General features: G+C 37.0%; 1 protein-coding gene across 50 annotated transcripts in view; it reads left to right on the top strand.

Annotated features, from left to right (window-relative positions):
• COBLL1 (cordon-bleu WH2 repeat protein like 1) overlaps positions 1–17913 on the top strand; it is a 157147-nt gene that overhangs the window by 81809 nt on the left and 57425 nt on the right. For all 50 annotated transcript variants that reach the window (XM_072751797.1, XM_072751796.1, XM_072751779.1 and 47 more), the window contains one exon: positions 14337–14522. In XM_072751797.1, coding sequence (XP_072607898.1) covers positions 14337–14522 — 186 coding nt within the window. The remainder of the gene's footprint in view (positions 1–14336; positions 14523–17913) is intronic.

Genomic DNA, 17913 nt, shown 5'->3' with positions numbered 1-17913 from the left:
ACTCCACCCCGTAATTCCTGACAAACACTTAACTTTTTATTATCTCTGTAGTTGTGCCAGAATGTCATACAATGTAGCCTTTTCAGACTGGTTTCTTGCAGTTGGAATAAGCATTTAAGGGTCCTCCAAGGTTTTTTTTTCCAGCTTGAGACTTCATTTCTTTTTAGTGATGAATAATATTTCAGATGTACCATATTTTATTTGTTCATTCACCTATTGAAGGACATTTTGGTTGCAACTAAGGACTCTTTAATTCCATTTAGGGGTGAAAATTTATTATTTTATCGTCTTAGAGCATATAATACGACAAAACGAACTATGGATACTTTTTTTGCGTTAATCAGCCTCTCTTTAAAAAATTTTAAGTATTTAACCTCTTTTGAGAAAGTGGAAATATATAGGGCTTTTTAAACTTTTATGTGGGAAATAAAAAGGTCCAAGAAGTGTTGCTTAGTTCTCTATCCCCAGTTCTTGTTAATCGCAACTTTCTTACCTTTCCAGACCAATTTTCATAAACTGGATTGGGTGTCCCATATACATTGCCTGCAAGGCAACAATTACAAAGTTCAAAGGAAGCCTTTAGTAGACAGTGCTGAGCCCAGTTGCTCCTAACATTTATCACTTACTAGGCAGAGTGCTATCTATGCATAGAGTAAATGGAGCAGCAAGTGAGCACTGGGGTATGGTTTTAGAGTTTCAATTTGTTTTTGAGAGAAAGTATTTGCTAAATAAATTTAGTTTCTGGAGCTAGATAGACATTCAGTTAATTTAGTGTTTTTTTTGTTTTGTTTTTGTTTTTGTTTTATGTTTTTGTTTTTGTGTGTGTGTGTGTGTGTGTGTTTGAGGTCCTTTTAGGTTATCTTTCAAATTGCTTGGTTGGACTTATTTCGTTTTTAAGTTACTGGTATCTGAGGACTTCCTGGTATTTCTTTAATCTATCTAGTTTCTTTCTATAGCACTGAACACACAGTGGGTGCCCAATAAATGTTGTTGACTGTCTTGTGACCCATTGTTGATACTGCTTTTAGGTCTGTTTTTTAACTTTGCTCATTTGTTTTGATGAATTTTTTATCTCTTCCTTTGATAAGCACGTCTCTACTGGAGGCTTTCCTTATCCTACCTCTTGTTGATGTTTGACTTTCTTAACTTTGCATAAAAAATAAACCTCCCCATAAGATATTTAGAAAAGCCCAGAGACAAACTGAAGTTGCAGCCACAATTGTGGAACAGATGAGAAATTTAAATATTTAATTTTAAATTTATAGATACATTTTTCTAAATTATGTCTTTGTGTGGTAGTTCCTTGAATGTGGATTATGAATCAGAATGCATTCACTTGTATCTGTACATTTTTCTGTATTAAATTAGACCTGAGTGAAAATATCAAGGGAAATTTATTTTTTCCTTTTATAAGGAATTTCCTTATTTGGTAAAAGGAAGCAAAAATATTATGGAGATTTAGATTTGGAAAAGTTATTACAAAACTTTTGAACTCCTTTTAAGATTTGTTATATTCAGTGATTCTGAGACCTTCCTAAATTTATACAAAATGTATTGACCTAAGTAGCAACCTTTAGGCAATGTTTCAGTATATACAAAGTTCTTATGAAGGTATAATCATTAACTCTAACTGAATATTTATTAAAAGCCAGCCATTATGCTAGACTAGCGGTTCTCAGACTTAGCTGCACTTTAGAATCATTTGGGGAGATTTAAAAAAATCCCCACAAGCCAAGTTTGAGGACCACTGGGCTAAGCAATATGCATTATCCATTTAACCCTCTCAGCAATCCCGTGAGGTGGGATAAACTGTCCAGTTTTGTGATTGAAGAAATTGTTCCAGAGAGATTAATGACCAGCTCACTAATAAGTGCAGACCTAAGCACAAACCAAAATCTCTGATTTATTTCAAAATCTTGAACTCTATCAGTACCTCTTGGTTATACATATGTAGTTTCTTTTAACTTTCTTTTCATCACCTTGTGCTTTTCTACATGTAGTATCTTAGTATTTTCACAGGGAGATTATACTTTATGTATCTAGTGAGCTAGATATTTTTGTTTTCCCCCTGCTATACCACCGATACCCCCCCAACCAAAGAAGGTGAAAGCCAGATTATGCATTTATGATCTCAAGGATTGCAAGTATGTGTATGTGTGTGTGTTTGAATAAGAGCTTGGATTAGAAACAGAAGTAAATTATTGTCCTACCAACTTTTATAAAATGTGATATATAGTGTGGTTTTATAAACAAAATGAAGACTAGAAATCAGGCTTTGGGTATTGAGAATGTTATTGGATATCACTGAATGTTGAAGAAATTTCTCAGAAATCACCTGGTGAGAAGTAGACTGGGAGTAGGGAGTGTAAATTATTTAGCTTTTCATTAGCTGCCTACCATAGTGGATATTAAATGTTTCCTCACTAGAAATAGCTTTTGGAACTATCATTTCCACTATTGGAATGGATATTTGGTTAAAACAGAAGGAAACACCTTATATCTTTCTGGGTTTCTGACAACTAAGCCACAAAAGGTTCATTTACCCATGCCGATTTATCCTGGAAGACCTTGTATGACAAAGAGATTCTATTATGTCCCTGTACCTTCCTTAACACAATTGCTAAGTTCCTAAAAAGGTAAAAAAAAGGAAGACTTGAGGGGTATAATAATAATAATAAAAAAAACCCGAATAAACCAAATGAAAACTGGAGTTGAATAGTTCATCCTTTAAGAAATAAGGGTACTCTGAAAAAGATAATCAAATATACAAAAAATATATATTCATGGTTTCTGCTTCAAAAAACTTTTCCGGCAGATAAAGTAGATACATTGAGAACTACACTGTAAGACACAAGGCAGCCTGGGGTACTGGGTACTTTTTTCCTCTACTGTAGTTATTTGGCTTTCTCTTTATTCTTTCTACCATACTGTTAGTGCTAGAAGGGAAAACCTCTTTGGATTTACCCCACTTCATCTACATAGTGTGTTAGGTGTGATGGCTAATCATAGCTACTTATTGAACAAAAGGATTTATACATAAGTCCTATAAATATAAACAAGATACTGAAAGATTTTAAAGTGGGAAGGACTTCCATGTGTAAAACAAGAAAGGTTCTTGAAAGACAAGGCATCCAAAGAGAGGAGTTTCATTGGTTGATTGCAAGAAAAAATGTCCTCTGTTCATGGCATGAGCAGTGGGTGCTTTTGAGCACAGTGTGTATGTCGGATTACCTGATGCTGGAAGTGAGGCATAGGTTTTTTTTTTTTTTTTTTTTTTTTAAGATTTTATTTATTCATGTGAGACAGAGAGAGGCAGGGGGAGAAGCAGGCTCCCTGAGAGTCTGATATGGGGCTCAATCCCAGGACCCCGGGATCACGACCTGAGCCAAAGGCAGATGCTCAACCACTGAGCCACCCAGGCACCCTGAGGCATAGGGTTTATACAGAACAGTACTTCTCTAGATTATTGGGTAGGAGGTGAGGCTTCAATCAAGATGTCAGCTGGGACTGGTCTCTGCTGAGGTGGGATCAACTTTCAAGCTCACAGTCAGGGCTGTTGGCAGGCTGTAAGTCCTCCTTAGCTGTTGGCCAGAGACAAAGGGAAGCTGACAACATGGTACCGGACTTTTCTTAGTGAGAGTGCCTAAAACTGACACCACAGTCTTTTGGTAACCTAATCTCAGAAGTGACATTCTTTGCTACATTCTATTCACTGAACCTGAGTCACTAAATCTAACCCACATTCAGTGAGAGGGGATTACACAAGGAGCCAGGGCTACTGGGGGCCATCTTATAGGCTCTGTATCACAGGAATATATTTCATTTACTATAGTATATAGAGATATTATTTAATGTGTAACCAATATATAAATATTATTAACTAATAGATATTTGATATTTTTGTAGTAAACCTTTAAAATGTGTATATTTTACACTTAGAGTACATCTCCACTCAGATGGTATATTTTCATTAGAAGAGCTTGATCTGTATTTTGTTGTCATAACATTTATAGTTAATAGATCCAAATACTGGAGTTGTTCCAAATATACTTAAATATTTTCCAACAACTGAATCAAGTATCAGTTTTAAAATATAAATGAAATCAAACTAAAAGTATAACCTCTCAGCCACGCTAGTCATGTTTCAAGTGCTCAATAGCCACTTGGCTACTTCCAGCATAGTTCTAGAAATCTGGCTGCAAAAGGAAGGAGGGAAATAAAATGATACTTGGAAGGAACAGGAAAGTGGAAATTAAGATAATAGAAATCAGTACACTTTGTGTGTGTTTTCTGAAGGGGAGAAGGAGAGAAATCTAGGGTGATGGAAACCCAGGATATAGTTCAGTTGTTTGGATTTCTGATCAGATTTGAGTTGAGGTACAGTGGGTGCAAAAACCCTAAGTGATGAACGGCTTGTGGTAGGTACCTGGTATTCTGAGTGTTGAAATGTGAAAGCATTGAGTGTGGGAGACTGAAACCAGAGGCTTTTCAAACTGTTTTTTGAGTTTGTCACTCTGTTCATCATTTTTTCCTAGTGTGTATGCCAAGACCGAGGAAGGCACTTGGAAATGGAACCATTTCCTATGAGCTCAGAGGAGAGAGACCCTTTCCTGACCAGGGTCAGAGTGTTGTCAGGATAGGAAGGAGTTCCCTGGGCATGGGGGGTTCTGTCCATGGCACTCTTTCAACCAGATGTTATTTGTAAATTATCTCGGACACTGTGCTCTGTTCTCAGGTGTAAAATATTTTATCTGAGCTTCCATTTTTGATCTCTTAATAACATTATGCACAAATCTCTGTATGTTAGATGTGGAAAGGGACCTGTGATCATCTAGTTCAATACCTGTATTTTGTTAATGAAGGAATGAAGGACCAGAGAAATGTTTAATTTAAGGTGACACAAGTAGCCCATTTAGGACACTCCCATGCTTTTTGATTCCCAGTACTTTGTGTCCACAACTCCACCTGGGGAAGTAGCAGTCTCTGTTGGTGTGAGTGGGCACTTGCACATCTCGCATCTGCATTTCTGCTTAAATACCAGAGATTATTTAGATGGCTCTTGTTAAGGTTATCGAGAGGATTTGGTACCATATTCTATGTGCTTTGGAGCAAGTTTCTTAACCTTTGCAAACCCCAATTAAATAGCAATGGTAGCTGCCTCATAATATTAAAAATAGAAAAAAGGCTCCTACACAGTTCTTAGCAGTAAGATATTCAATAACTGCTCAGTTTTTTCTTTTCTGTCACTTGGCTTTTGCTCATTTTTTTTGTTTTGTTTTGTTTTATAGGAATGTTTCAGCTCCCAAAGGGATGGCATAGTATAACAGTTAAGAGCACTTGCTTTGGAATCCAACAGCGTTGGTTTAGATCTTCACTCCAGCGCTGATAGCTAAGTTCTTGAAACACGTGCACATCAATTTTCTCATCTGGAACATGACAATGGGCACACTTACCTTACACAGTGCTGTGAGGATGAGTTAGTAGATGTAAAACACTTAGGGCAGTTTCCAGCAGAGCCAGCACTCAGTGGTAATATGAGTTGTTGATGATATGGTAATAAAATAGGATGAAACTATTTGCTTTTTCTGTTGTGTTCATTGGAGGCATTTTGGGGACGTGAAGGCACTAGCCTATAAGTGCTTACTCTGGTGTGAAGAATACCCTTGTCTCTTTATTTAGTACATTATGCCACATGTACCCACCCGAAAGATGAGTTCCATTCTTAAAAAGTGAAATTAGGTTATTCTTTCCTACTATCAATCATGGTCCTCACTGGTCAAGGGAAGCTATAGTTAGGACATCTGAGTTCTGACCCACAGCAAGTTACCAAACATCTGGGCAAAATGAAGGGAGGTTTCCTTCCACTCCAGAATTCAATCTGGGCCAATTTATTCCTTAATCCTGTTCCCCCCAGCCCACCCCCTCCAATAGGCAGATGATTTAGAATCTTCCAGAGGGTTGAATACTTTTACCTGTGTTGGTCTTTTTGAACTTTTTATATCTCTGATCACAAAATAGTTGATTCTCAGCAACCCATCAAGCTCTTATTCTCCTGTGAACTCATGGAATTGATATAACCTTCCCTCTTTTCTTCTTTTCTTCCCTCAGTTAAATCAGCCGACGCTTATAGACCACCCTGCCTTGTGGCACTTAGCGCTCTATGTGCTCTCAGCGAATGAGACAGGCCAGGTCCCAGCTGTCCTGGAATTTTCATTCTGGAGGCTAACATCAAATAATAAACAAGTGAATACATGAATGAGCAGAATGATATCAGATAGTGCTAAATGTGATGAGGACAAAACAGTTATGTGAAGACTAGCGAGAGATGGGTGATGATCAGCATGGGCACCTCTTTTGTGCGGCCAGAGAATACCTCTGTCGGGGGAACATTTGATCTGCAGTCTGAATGAGGTCAGGGGCAGGCAATTTGAAGTTCTATGGTTAAAAGCAGTTTGGATAGAGAGAGCAGCTGTGTAAGTCCTCAGAGATGAAGGGGTCTGGTCTATTTGAGGAAGGGAAAAGATGCCAGTGGATTTACACTGGGAGTTGAAACAGAGTAACCTGAGGGGAGCACAGAGGTCTGCAGAGGCTAAGTCAATGCTTTCCCAGACTCCTATGCATCAGAATCACTTGGGAGTTGCCAAATGCAAATTGCAGGGCTCTACCCCCCAGTGTTTCTGTTTATGTAGGTCTGAGGTAGGGCCTGAAAATGTGCATTTCTGACAAGGTCCTTGATGCTGCTTCTCCTGCTCTAAAATCGCGCCTTGACAGCCAAGGATGGCTCATCCTTGTAAGCCAAGGACAGGAATTTGGGTTTTATTTTCTGTGCATTGGGAGGCCAGTGAGAGATCGAAGATACGAGGTGATCAGATTTACATATGTAAAAGATCACTCCTCTACTGAGGAGAAGAGAAAAGGCAGGGAAGGAGCCTGGGCTGGGAGATGAGGGCCTTGTGACCCAGGAGTGACAGTGAAGGAGGAAGACCACAGTAGTTTGTGTTGTTGCACAAAGAAGCTGAGGGAAAAGGATGCCCAGCATGATTGCCACACAGCTGTGAAATGTGTCCTTACTGGAATTTAGGAACTTACTCAGATGTAACTGAGAGGACTCAGGTAATTGTGAGATTTGCACACATAGGTGATTGGTGACCTTGACAAGAGAAATGTCTGTTAAGAGTCGTATAATTTTTTGGGTCTCCCTTTGTTGCCTTTCATTATTGTTTCTCTTTTAAAGCCGCTTTGCAATAGTCACTCTAATTTCATATAAGCTCATCAAGAAAAGGAACCTTTTTTTTTTTTTTTTAAGATTTTATTTATTTATTCATGACAGACGCACAGAGAGAGAGGCAGAGACACAGGCAGAGGGAGAAGCAGGCCCCATACAGGGAGCCTGATGTGGGACTCGATCCCGGGCCTCCAGGATCATGCCCTGGGCTGAAGGCAGGCGCTAAACCGCTGAGCCACCCAGGGATCCCCCCCTTTTGTTGTTCTTAATTGCATTCCCTCATGCATGTAGCACAATGTTATGTCCGCCATTGGAACAGATTTAGATTTAATAAATTAATTCTTTATTTCAGTAAACCTGGAGAGAGACACTAAGACATTGCTTTGAGGAATTGGTCTGTAATTTATAGCTGAAATGCAAGGTTTAGGGGCCACCAAACATTGCTAGTTATTTTGAATGGCTGCCTCCCCAGTACTTACCATAATATATCTTAGGTTTGGTAGCCCCCTATACTGAGAGAGGGTGGCTGTTCAGTTTCTTTTTTTTTTTTTTTAAGATTTTATTTATTTGTTCATGAGAGACGCAGAAAGAGAGAGAGAGAGAGGCAAAGACACAGGCAGAGGGAGAAGCAGGCTCCGTATAGGGAGCCCAATGTGGGACTCGATCCCAGGTCTCCAGGATCATGCCCTGAGCCAAAGACAGACGCTCAACTGCTGAGCCACCCAGGCGTCCCTGTTCAGTTTGTTTTTGGGCATTAGAATGTAATATGTAAAAAGCCTATTGTTTTAAGACTGACTATTCCACTTTTATATTTTTGTCTTTAATATTAGAGCTGTATTTTTGTATAGTACTTCCTTGAGTGAATCTATAGGAATACTGTATAAATATAGCAAACACATGAGATCCCACTGGACTTGAGTAGCTTCTTAAGGAATGTACATATATTTCCTATATAATTTAAAGCTCTTTTTCTTTCAAACTAAGAGGGATTTGAGTAGATTTCCGTTGTTTTGCTGAGCTTCTCATTTATTGCTTCTTTTCATTTATTTTAAGGATATTAATATTGACAGAGATGGAGTAATGTTTACAATGGGCACATGAGGGGCATGTGGGTGGCTAGGTGGATTGAGAGGCAGATTTTTGGTTTTGACTCGGGTCATGATCTCAGGGTCCTGAGATCCAGCCCCACTTGGGCTCCGAACTGGGGTGGGGCCTGCTTAAGATTCTCTTTCTCCTTCTCTCTGCCTCTTCCCTACTCATGCTCTCCATGTCTTCATGTTTGTCTCTAAAATAAATAAATAAATCTTAAAAAAAAAAAGGGCACATGATTGTGAAGTGCTTTGTAAATCAAGTGATAAAAAGACCAATCAGTAGTAATAGCAGGATACCGATTGAATTCTATGTTAAAATTATGTTTTGATATTTTAAAAAATGTTATCACATAGTGTGAAATTGTACCTTAATTTTCATTATAAAAATTAAGTATAATATTGAGATAATTTTAATGAATAAAGCATTATTTTAGGGGGGGTGGTATATATGTTTATTACCTTGATTGTGGTGATAGCAACACAAGTGTATTCATATGTACAGACTTACCAAATTGCATATATTAATTGCAGTTTTTTGCATACCAATTATACCTCAAGTTGGAGGGAAAAAGGAAATTATGTGCTTCAAACAGAAATAAGTATTCATATGTAAATCTATTGTAAATGAGAGTATGGATGTATATAATACTACTCAGTTCACCATATTCATTTTTGATGTTATGTCTTGTTAACTTTTAAGCCTCGAAGTTTGCCATTGTTTTCTGTTATGGCTGGTGGCCTCTATAGAGTGAAAATTGATAGTCTAACTAGACCACTGGGGAAGAAGAGCTTATTTGAAAATCTCCTGGGTTGGAAAACTGGCTCAAACTTCTTGTTTAAAAGGGGTGGGGTGGGGTGCCTGGGTGGCTCAGTTGGGTCAGTGCCTGACTTGGGCTCAGGTCATGGTCCCAGGCTCAGGGTCCTGGGATTGAGCTCAGTGTTGTCTGTGTCAGGCTACTTGCTCAGTAGGGAGTCTCCTCCTTCCTCTCCCTGTACCTTGCCCCATCCATTCCTACCATGCTCGCTCGAGCTCTCTCTTTCTCTCTTTCTCTCAAATACAGTCTTTAAAAAAAAAAAGGAAAGGGGTGGAAGGACTTCAATGACCTTTACTGTGATTTTAAACTACTAATGAAAACTAGTATTTTTTTAAAAAAAAATAGCATTCTTAAGCAGTAAATTACAGTTATTGCATGTTGATGTGTTAAAAATATATATAGATATAAATATAAACATATATATATATTTGGTATTACCAGAACTTCCTACATCTGGATTAGGTTATAAATTTTGATTTAAACTATACCTTTGGGGATGCCTGGGTGGCGCAGCGGTTTGGCGCCTGCCTTTGGCCCAGGTCGCGATCCTGGAGACCCGGGATCGAATCCCACATCAGGCTCCCGGTGCATGGAGCCTGCTTCTCAGAACCTCTGCCTGTGTCTCTGCCTCTCTTTCTCTCTGTGACTATCATAAATAAATAAAAATTAAAAAAAAAAACAAAAAAAACAAAACAAAAAAAAAAACAAACAAACAAAAAAAAACTATACCTTTGGCTTTGGGTGACATTTAATTTTAGTGCTCCAAAGCATCTCAGTCAAAAAATTAAGAACATTGGAAGAAAAAAAACCAAAAACCAAAACAAACAAACAAAAATAACCCCAGAACATTGGAAGAGATGTGAGTAGGTAAAAGGTATTTTAAAAATTTTGTTTCTGAGTAAAAGGCTGCTAACAAAGTCTAAAATCTTAGGATTCAGACCAAATCCAGGCCTCTACCAAGTATTCTCACTAGACGATACTGTGTAGTAAGCAAACTTTAACTGACACATTTTAAAATTTAATGTAAATGGATCACAATAGGCCACCAACATAGAAATGATCCTACAGTTCTGCTTGCCTGAAGTCTACTTTTCTTTCAAGAACTGAGCCCTATATCTCTTCTTTTTGAAGTGTATACCTTCCCACCCCCCAACAAAGCTAGTTTCCGCATGCTCTCATTGCTCTGAATTTTTAAGGTTACTCCTCTGTTATATGACACTTATGTTTTCCTGTGTGTCCATTATTTAATTACTTGGATATTGCATCTATCCAGTTTGATTTCTAGTTCACTGTAGAAAGATCTTGGTCTGATGACCAATATGGTTTCCAATTATCATGAACAAAGGTCACAAATACTGTATTATTTGAATAATAGGGAACACTACAATGTTCTTGAAGTTCTGTGTAAATAATATTTCAACTAGTGCTTTGTTCTGCTTTTTGTTTTTAAGTTGGCTTATCTTTAGTAATTTCAGATAAGTTTTCATCCACAGACTCAAAGTACTTTAAGAAATAAAAGTCACATATACACAGAACATTAAAACTCTGAATCAGAGTTCATTGTGGTGTGCAGTAGAGAGGAAAGATGACCCAAGGAATTGTCACTCAATCTGGACGTTGAAGGATAAATAATATGTGTAAAGGTATAGAGGTTGGGGGCAGGGGAGCACTTTCAAATGGAGACCAAGATGAGTCACATTTGGAGAAGAGAAAGTTCCTGGAATGATGGAAGTCAGGGCTGAGAGGAAGATGGCCCCAGCAGGAGGTGCTTGTCAGACCTCTGTACTGCCACTGTATTTTGTTGTTGTTTTTAACAAATATTTTATTTATTACTTGAGAGAGAATGAGAGTGAGAGAGCACAAGCAGGAGGAAGAGCAATGGGAGATAAAGCAGGCTCCTTGCTGAGTAGGGAGCTCATTGATGTGGGACTGGAACCCAGGACCCTGGGGTCATGACTTGAGCTGAAGGCAGACACTTCATTGAACTACCCAGGTGCCCCTGTACTGCCACTGTTGAGAGCCAATCCTGCCCCGGACCGAGTTCCTGCTGCTTCACCCCCCTGCTTGTGGCAGTTGGGCTTCTCTTCAGCCTTCCTGATGAAACTCTTAAAGCCTGAAGTTTCCCAGTTATTTCCTGCTAATAAATCCAGTATCTATTTTTCAGTACTCATCTTCTTAAAAATAATATATAATCGATGTCTAAAAATCCAACAGGTAATTCTGACCTAAAGATTCATTCTCTTCCTTGGTATGGAGGACTTTTCCTTCCGTTAGATGGATAGGTACCTCTACTTTTGTGGGAAATAGTCCCTGTATTTATTCAGTAGATATGAGTGCCTGCTCTGTGACAGGCACTGTTCCAGAGATTCAATACATTTGCATATATGTGTGGCACAGGGCAGTCCCTATTGTCCTGTGATTGTTCTTTATTGGAAAGAGACATGATAAACAGGTTAGTCGCTGGTAAGCCCAAAGGCAAAAAGTAAAGCAGAGAACTAGAGGTCCTATCATCTTGAGTCAGGAATGTTCTAGGAGTTTAAAAAAAAAAAGTGTGTGGGGGAATTATTCTCAATGTGTTCAAGAAAGGGCAAAAGTCAACAGTATTAGAGTGCCATGAATGCAGGGGGAGAGGAAGTTAGACCAGAGGTAAGGTAGGACAAATTGTAGGACTCTAGATGTTATTCTGGGTGAAGTCAGAAGTCATTGGATGGTATGAGAGGAAGTGTGCTCATTGGATTAACAATTTAAGAGGGTCACTTCAGCCGCTATGTTGAGAATAGAATGTAAAGTGGCAATGCTGGGAGGAGGCAGCCTGCTTAGCAGCTTTTTTTTTTTTTTTTTTAAGATTTATTTATTTATTTATTCATGATAGCCATAGAGGCAGAGACACAGGTGGAGGGAGAAGCAGGCTCCATGCTGGGAGCCCGATGCGGGACTCGATCCTGAGACTCCGGGATCGCACCCTGGGCCAAAGGCAGGCGCTAAACCGCTGAGCCACCCAGGGATCCCCTAGGAGCTTGAACAGAGGTGTTCGGTGAACAGGGTTGTTGGTGGAATCCAGGTCTATCACCTGGAGCTAGCAGAAGTTGTCAGTGGATTGCAGCTCTATGTGTGATGGGATTTTTTTTTTTTTTTTTTTTTTTTGGCTCAAGCAACTGGGAGAATTGTGATTTACAGAGATGGGAAGACTTGGAGAGAAAAGGATTTAAAAGAAGTTAAATTGAGTTGGAGATTCCAGTTAGTCATCTGAGTCCAGATGTCAAGTAGGCGTTGGATTTACAAATCTGGAGTTGAAGGGAGAGATCCAAGTGAATATTTGGTGTTTAAGATTTCCTTCATACAGATTTTGCAAAATTCTTGTTCTATGTATTGTAACAATTTTTAAGATCCATTTTTGCTGCTATTGTAAAAGGCTTTTTTCCCCATTATACTCTCTAATTTTGCATTTGTTTGTATAGGCCATTGACTTTAGTGTGTTTATATACTAAGCTGCTTTTCTGCATTCTCTTATTTATCAAAGTTTAAAAAAAAAAAAAGATTCACTGATTTCTTGCCTCCTTTGACTTTTCTGTGGATTTTTACCAAACTGTTCAATTCTATGAAGTACCAGTTTCTTTCATACTCCATTTGGTTTCCTGTGCCTGAAATATCAATTATTTCTTGTTTTTTTTTTCCCTGTGAGTTTCTATTCATTCTCCTGAACTCAACTCATGTTTCCCATCTGTAAAAGATTTCTGGGTTCCTAGGAAAGTTTCTCTTTCCTTGAGCTTCATCTGTACCGTGTGTACCTACGTTAGAGCAGTCATCAAACTTTATCATGATTTCATATATATCTACCAGTCTGTTGGGGGTTTGAACTGTTTTGGGGTAGGAGCTGGGTCTTACCATTTTTAAATCCCCAGTGTTTAGCTGAATCTGCTACATGTCTGTTACAGGATAATTGTATGTTGAATACATGAGTAGTCAATTTCTACATATTAAAAACGTTTTGAAATTAGATGTTTTTCTCCATATATAATATATAACAATATATATAACTATATATAACTATATATATATATATATAGTTGTTTATATGTTTCTGCTTTTTGTGCTGCCAAGTGCATAAAGGTGCTTGGATTTATGAGACCTTAAATTTTGAAAATACTAAATGGGTGGCTGTTACATATTTACTTACAAGGAAGCTCTTTTATCTTGTTTGGTTTTTACTTTGTGTAGGAAATGGGGAGAGGGAGGATTTAAAATATATATATTTCTGGAAAGCAGTAGTAGTTGTTCTTCCAAAAGCAATTAGCTTTTCATATAGGCAACATTTTCAAAAGCTTTAATTTGCATTACTTAGAAAAATATGTCTGTCATTACTAGCAGTTAGTTTATATTTTTTTATTTTTTCAATTTTCAACCCAAGTCAATGAATTGGCCCATGTGAATTTTTTCAGGATGTCTATTACCTATTTCTGTTATAAATAGGTTAAGAGTTTCCCTAGTGACACTGAAGCATTAGAGTAATTATTTATAGAATTATAGATTTTTTTCACTGAAGCAGAAATCTATTGTATTAAATAACCACAGTTCATTGTTCATTGCTAAGTGCAATGGGAAATATACCATGCTGCCTTCTTGCAAGGAGTTAGATGAAACTGGTACCCAGAAAAAAAAAAAAAAAAGGAAAAAAAAAGTTACATCTATGGAATCTTTTGTATTTGCTGTATAGGGAGAGACTCTGTATGTTGAAGCGTTTAAAGAGTAGGTAGGGATTATCTGGATAGAAAGGCCAAATGCACTAGACTGGAAACAAATAGAATAAACGGCACATTAGGCAAGAGCAATATGAGGTGTGGGAATGAGGTACTGATCTCCATCCTGATACATTAAGGATTTTTATGATTTATCTCATCAAAGAAAAAAATTACACTTTTGCTTAAAAACACATTAATTGAACTTAATGGAGGTATCAAATCTTTTATGTTTCTTTTTATTACCAAATAATTGAGTCCTATTATTAAAAACAAAAGAAAATGCCAATTAAAAAAGGGGGAAAAAACCCTTAATTCTAACATGTTAAACAATATACATTTTGGTGCATTTTTTTCTAGATGTGGAAAATATGTACACACACACAGTGTTCTTATTAAATTAGATCATATTAGAAAGTTACTTTAAAAATAGATGTATTTTATTTTCTGTGTCCTGTTTTTATTTAAGGAGAAAACCAAAAGCCAAGGCACCACCTCCTCCAGCTGAGACCAAGCATCTTGATGCCTCTTCAGATGATACTGTAGAATCCTCTGCTTGCATCATGGAACAGAAAGAAAACACGATAGATAAAGACATTGAACTCTCAGTGGTGCTACCTGGGGATATTATCAAATCTACTACTGTTCATGGCAGGTATGATGGAGCAAATGAAAGAGCAGTAGGTCCCTTCTGTCATTGATACCTTCTGTTGTATATGTACTTTTTAATTTTTTTTCTTTGACAAAATACTTCATCAGTTTAGTTATCTGTTAAATATGTTAAAAGGTGATAATTTTTTTCTAATATTTTAGTATCAATGCTACGAATTCGATGACCCCAGTCAAGTGACTCTTAAATTTAGAACTATTTTTCCTTTTACTACCTATTTAATAAGTTTTCTTAAAAAAAAAAAAAAGCCTTATCCAGAAGAAAAGTCTTTGGTTGTATTAATTTTGTTAGTCCAACCTACAAAGCAAGCCAATAGCATATAAGAAAATTCTTTCCTTCCTCTCCAAATTATTCCTTCCATTTTAAGCTGCCTTGCTGAATTTAATTTTGCAGAAGTTACTACTTTTAAAATGTCATACTCTCTTTTGTATCAAAACAGGTAAGTTTATCTGTAAAACTAGTAGGATTTTTTTAGTTCTTTGAATGCTTATCATTTCATTAAAGTACTCATAATGTGGATACATTTAATAGAAATGTAAAATTAAACTTTAACCTACCAAGAAGTGGAAAGGTGATTTAGGAGGCCGATATTTTTAATACCTGTATAAAAATTGGAAAAATGGAATAAAGCCAAGTGTAATTTTCCATTTCATTTTGAAGTGGAAAGTTACATGAGTTGTATACTTGGTCTTGTTCCACCTTTCACCTTCAACTGCCCGTTTGTTATCAGGAATCCTGTTTTAGAAATCTAAGCTGATTTGACCTTTGTATATATATAGAGAGAAAGAGAGAATGTGTGTGTGAGTGTGGGTAAAATAAAAGAATAAGTAGCATATTGGGTATTGCATTCTTACAATGTGGTTTTATCTAGAAGAAACTCATTCAAGATAACCTTAATCTTAAGATTTACATCAAGTTTAGGTGTAACTTCACAAATTATTGAAAGTATGTGAAAATAGAAAAGTTTGGCATTAGCAGGCAGTATGTAGTATTGTGTATTAAATTTTTATTTAAGTTTGGTTTTGCCATTTATTTTGTATGGAAAGTGGTTTTGGAGATCAAGGGCTGAATTGTATTGAGGAGATTGTGAAACCTGTGATTGTCCTTGGTGGGCTTCTAGCTCAGGGGCAGGTAATCATCTAGATTGTGCTTCTTTTAGGTAAGGAAGGCATCTTGTGAGTAGACACTATGGCTAACATCTTCAATCCTTAAAAGAATTCTATTATCCTGGCTTAAACATAATGATGATAATGGATGTGGCTAATTCAGGGGTAATGAAGGCAGTTCCTCTTATTTTCCCTGAAGTCAAAGTAATATTTCCTAGTCAGTATATTTCCTAGTTTTTTACTGATGCTGACAAGCAACAATGGTTTCTTCACCAGTACTCCTTAGACTTTGTTCTTAGGTAGGGATTTCCTTCCCTACTCCCCTTTGAGTATCTTTAGCTTCAGCCACATGACTCTTTGTTCTACAGAGAGTCTACTTTTCCACCTCCATGCCTTTTTGAAAATTTTTCCATCTGGAGTACTTTACCACCCACATTTTCTCCAATTTATGTAGCTCAAGTGACACTTGTATTGACAAAGGCTCCTTAGTTTTCCCAGAATTAATTGTTACCCCCAACTTTCAAACTTCCCTGACATTTTGTACCATTGATGGTTATCATAGATCGTTCTTTGCTGTAATTAATATGCATGTCTTCTTGAGTAAACCACAAGATCCACACAGGTGTCATTACTTCATAGTGCTTAACGCCATTTCTTGCAATATAGTAGATGCTTAATAAATACATTAAAATGAATATTGCCTCCCTAAATTCTTATATGTAGATGGAGGTAGCAACTTAAATGGTATGTTCTGAAGAGACATTTGTTTGGATGGTCCCTGGTTACTTTCCTAGGATCTTCTAAGTAAAGACAATTTCTCCACGTAGAGAACAAAAGAGTTATGTCCCAAATTCTGATAGCTTTTTAAAATTTGTTTAGGGCTGAAAAAATTTCCTGAGGGCAGAATTTGTTTCATATCTGTGTTTTCAATAGGGGATTTGATTCAGGGACTGTTCCTAATAGTTTTATCATTCAGGAATAACTCCAGTTGTAGATCAGTGACTAATTTTTTAATACTAAGTGTTTATGATTAAGAGTGGTTGTGTGATTCCTGTTATCTTAGGAATGACTTTAGATATTTTAGGCTGCAATTGGGATATCTTAAGAGTATAGTTTGAAGTATCTTGAATGTTACAGCTACCGCTGGCCCATGGCTAAGAAACAAAAGTGTTTAACTATAACAACAAAATGTGCAAATACAAATGTTAGCTACCTAAAGTGAAGACCCATGACATGTATAACTTAAATTTCTTCTTGGTTTTGTTACTATAAATGAAATATGAAAAGTTTCAACAAAACAGTTCAGGAATTTAGTGGGAGATTAAGGAAGAGTCATTTTAAATAAGTTTACATCATAATGTTTTCTTAGATAAGTCAGAGTTCATATGTCACTGTGAGTGATCTTCAATTTTTTGAGACCATCTTTCCTTAATTTGTCTAAATATTCCTTGTGTATGCTATTTATTTTGGTAGTATTATTTAGATGTATTTCCTTTAAGAATAATATCGATATTAGACTGGAATAAAGATTTAGGAAACATATGCTTCATTTAACTTTTCAGATATATCCATTTATCTATTTATATTTTTTCCTCAAAATGTCTTCTTGGGGAAGAGTTTTAGAAAGTTTCTCTGTCTTCATATACAACTTATGCAGAGATATGCTCAGAATGTTCCATTTGCAGGAATGTGAACGCATAGCATTATCTTCAGAAGAATGCCCTTATTTGTACATTTATTTTTCACCAAAGAGCTTATTCAGATTAGGGAACACAATAAGGTCGGAGGTGGTAATAGACTTTATGCTCAGGAGGGAAACTAAAAACTTGTCCTGAAATAGGTTGGTAACTTTGCACTGACTTACCAGTCTTTTGGTACTAGAGCTTAATGGTAATGCCTCTTTAAGGACCAAAAGTCACCCTTTGTCTGCCATCTTGCCGTTGCAAACTTTGCTTACATTGAGGGGAGCTGCAGTGCCAGCCTAAAAAGCCCTTGGGTATTTCTGTGTTCCAATCATGGATGATTAGATTGAAGGGAGATGGAATTCAAATATTTACTGTATGTGTGTGTAATATATATAGTGTGTATGTATATGTGCATATATAAACATATCTCATATGTGCACGTATGCAGACATACATAAACAGCTGAGTGTGTGTGTGTATGTGGTGGCGGAATAAACAACCTTTTTCACCAGATGGAGCAGTTCTGTGCCTTACTAAATAAAAGTAAGCATTAAAGGATATTGCTGTTGGAGATAAGTTGCCTAG

This window comes from Vulpes vulpes, chromosome 3 (genome assembly GCF_048418805.1).
Source record: "Vulpes vulpes isolate BD-2025 chromosome 3, VulVul3, whole genome shotgun sequence".
Classification (NCBI taxonomy): domain Eukaryota; kingdom Metazoa; phylum Chordata; class Mammalia; order Carnivora; family Canidae; genus Vulpes; species Vulpes vulpes.
This window is presented reverse-complemented; position numbering and strand designations above follow the sequence as displayed.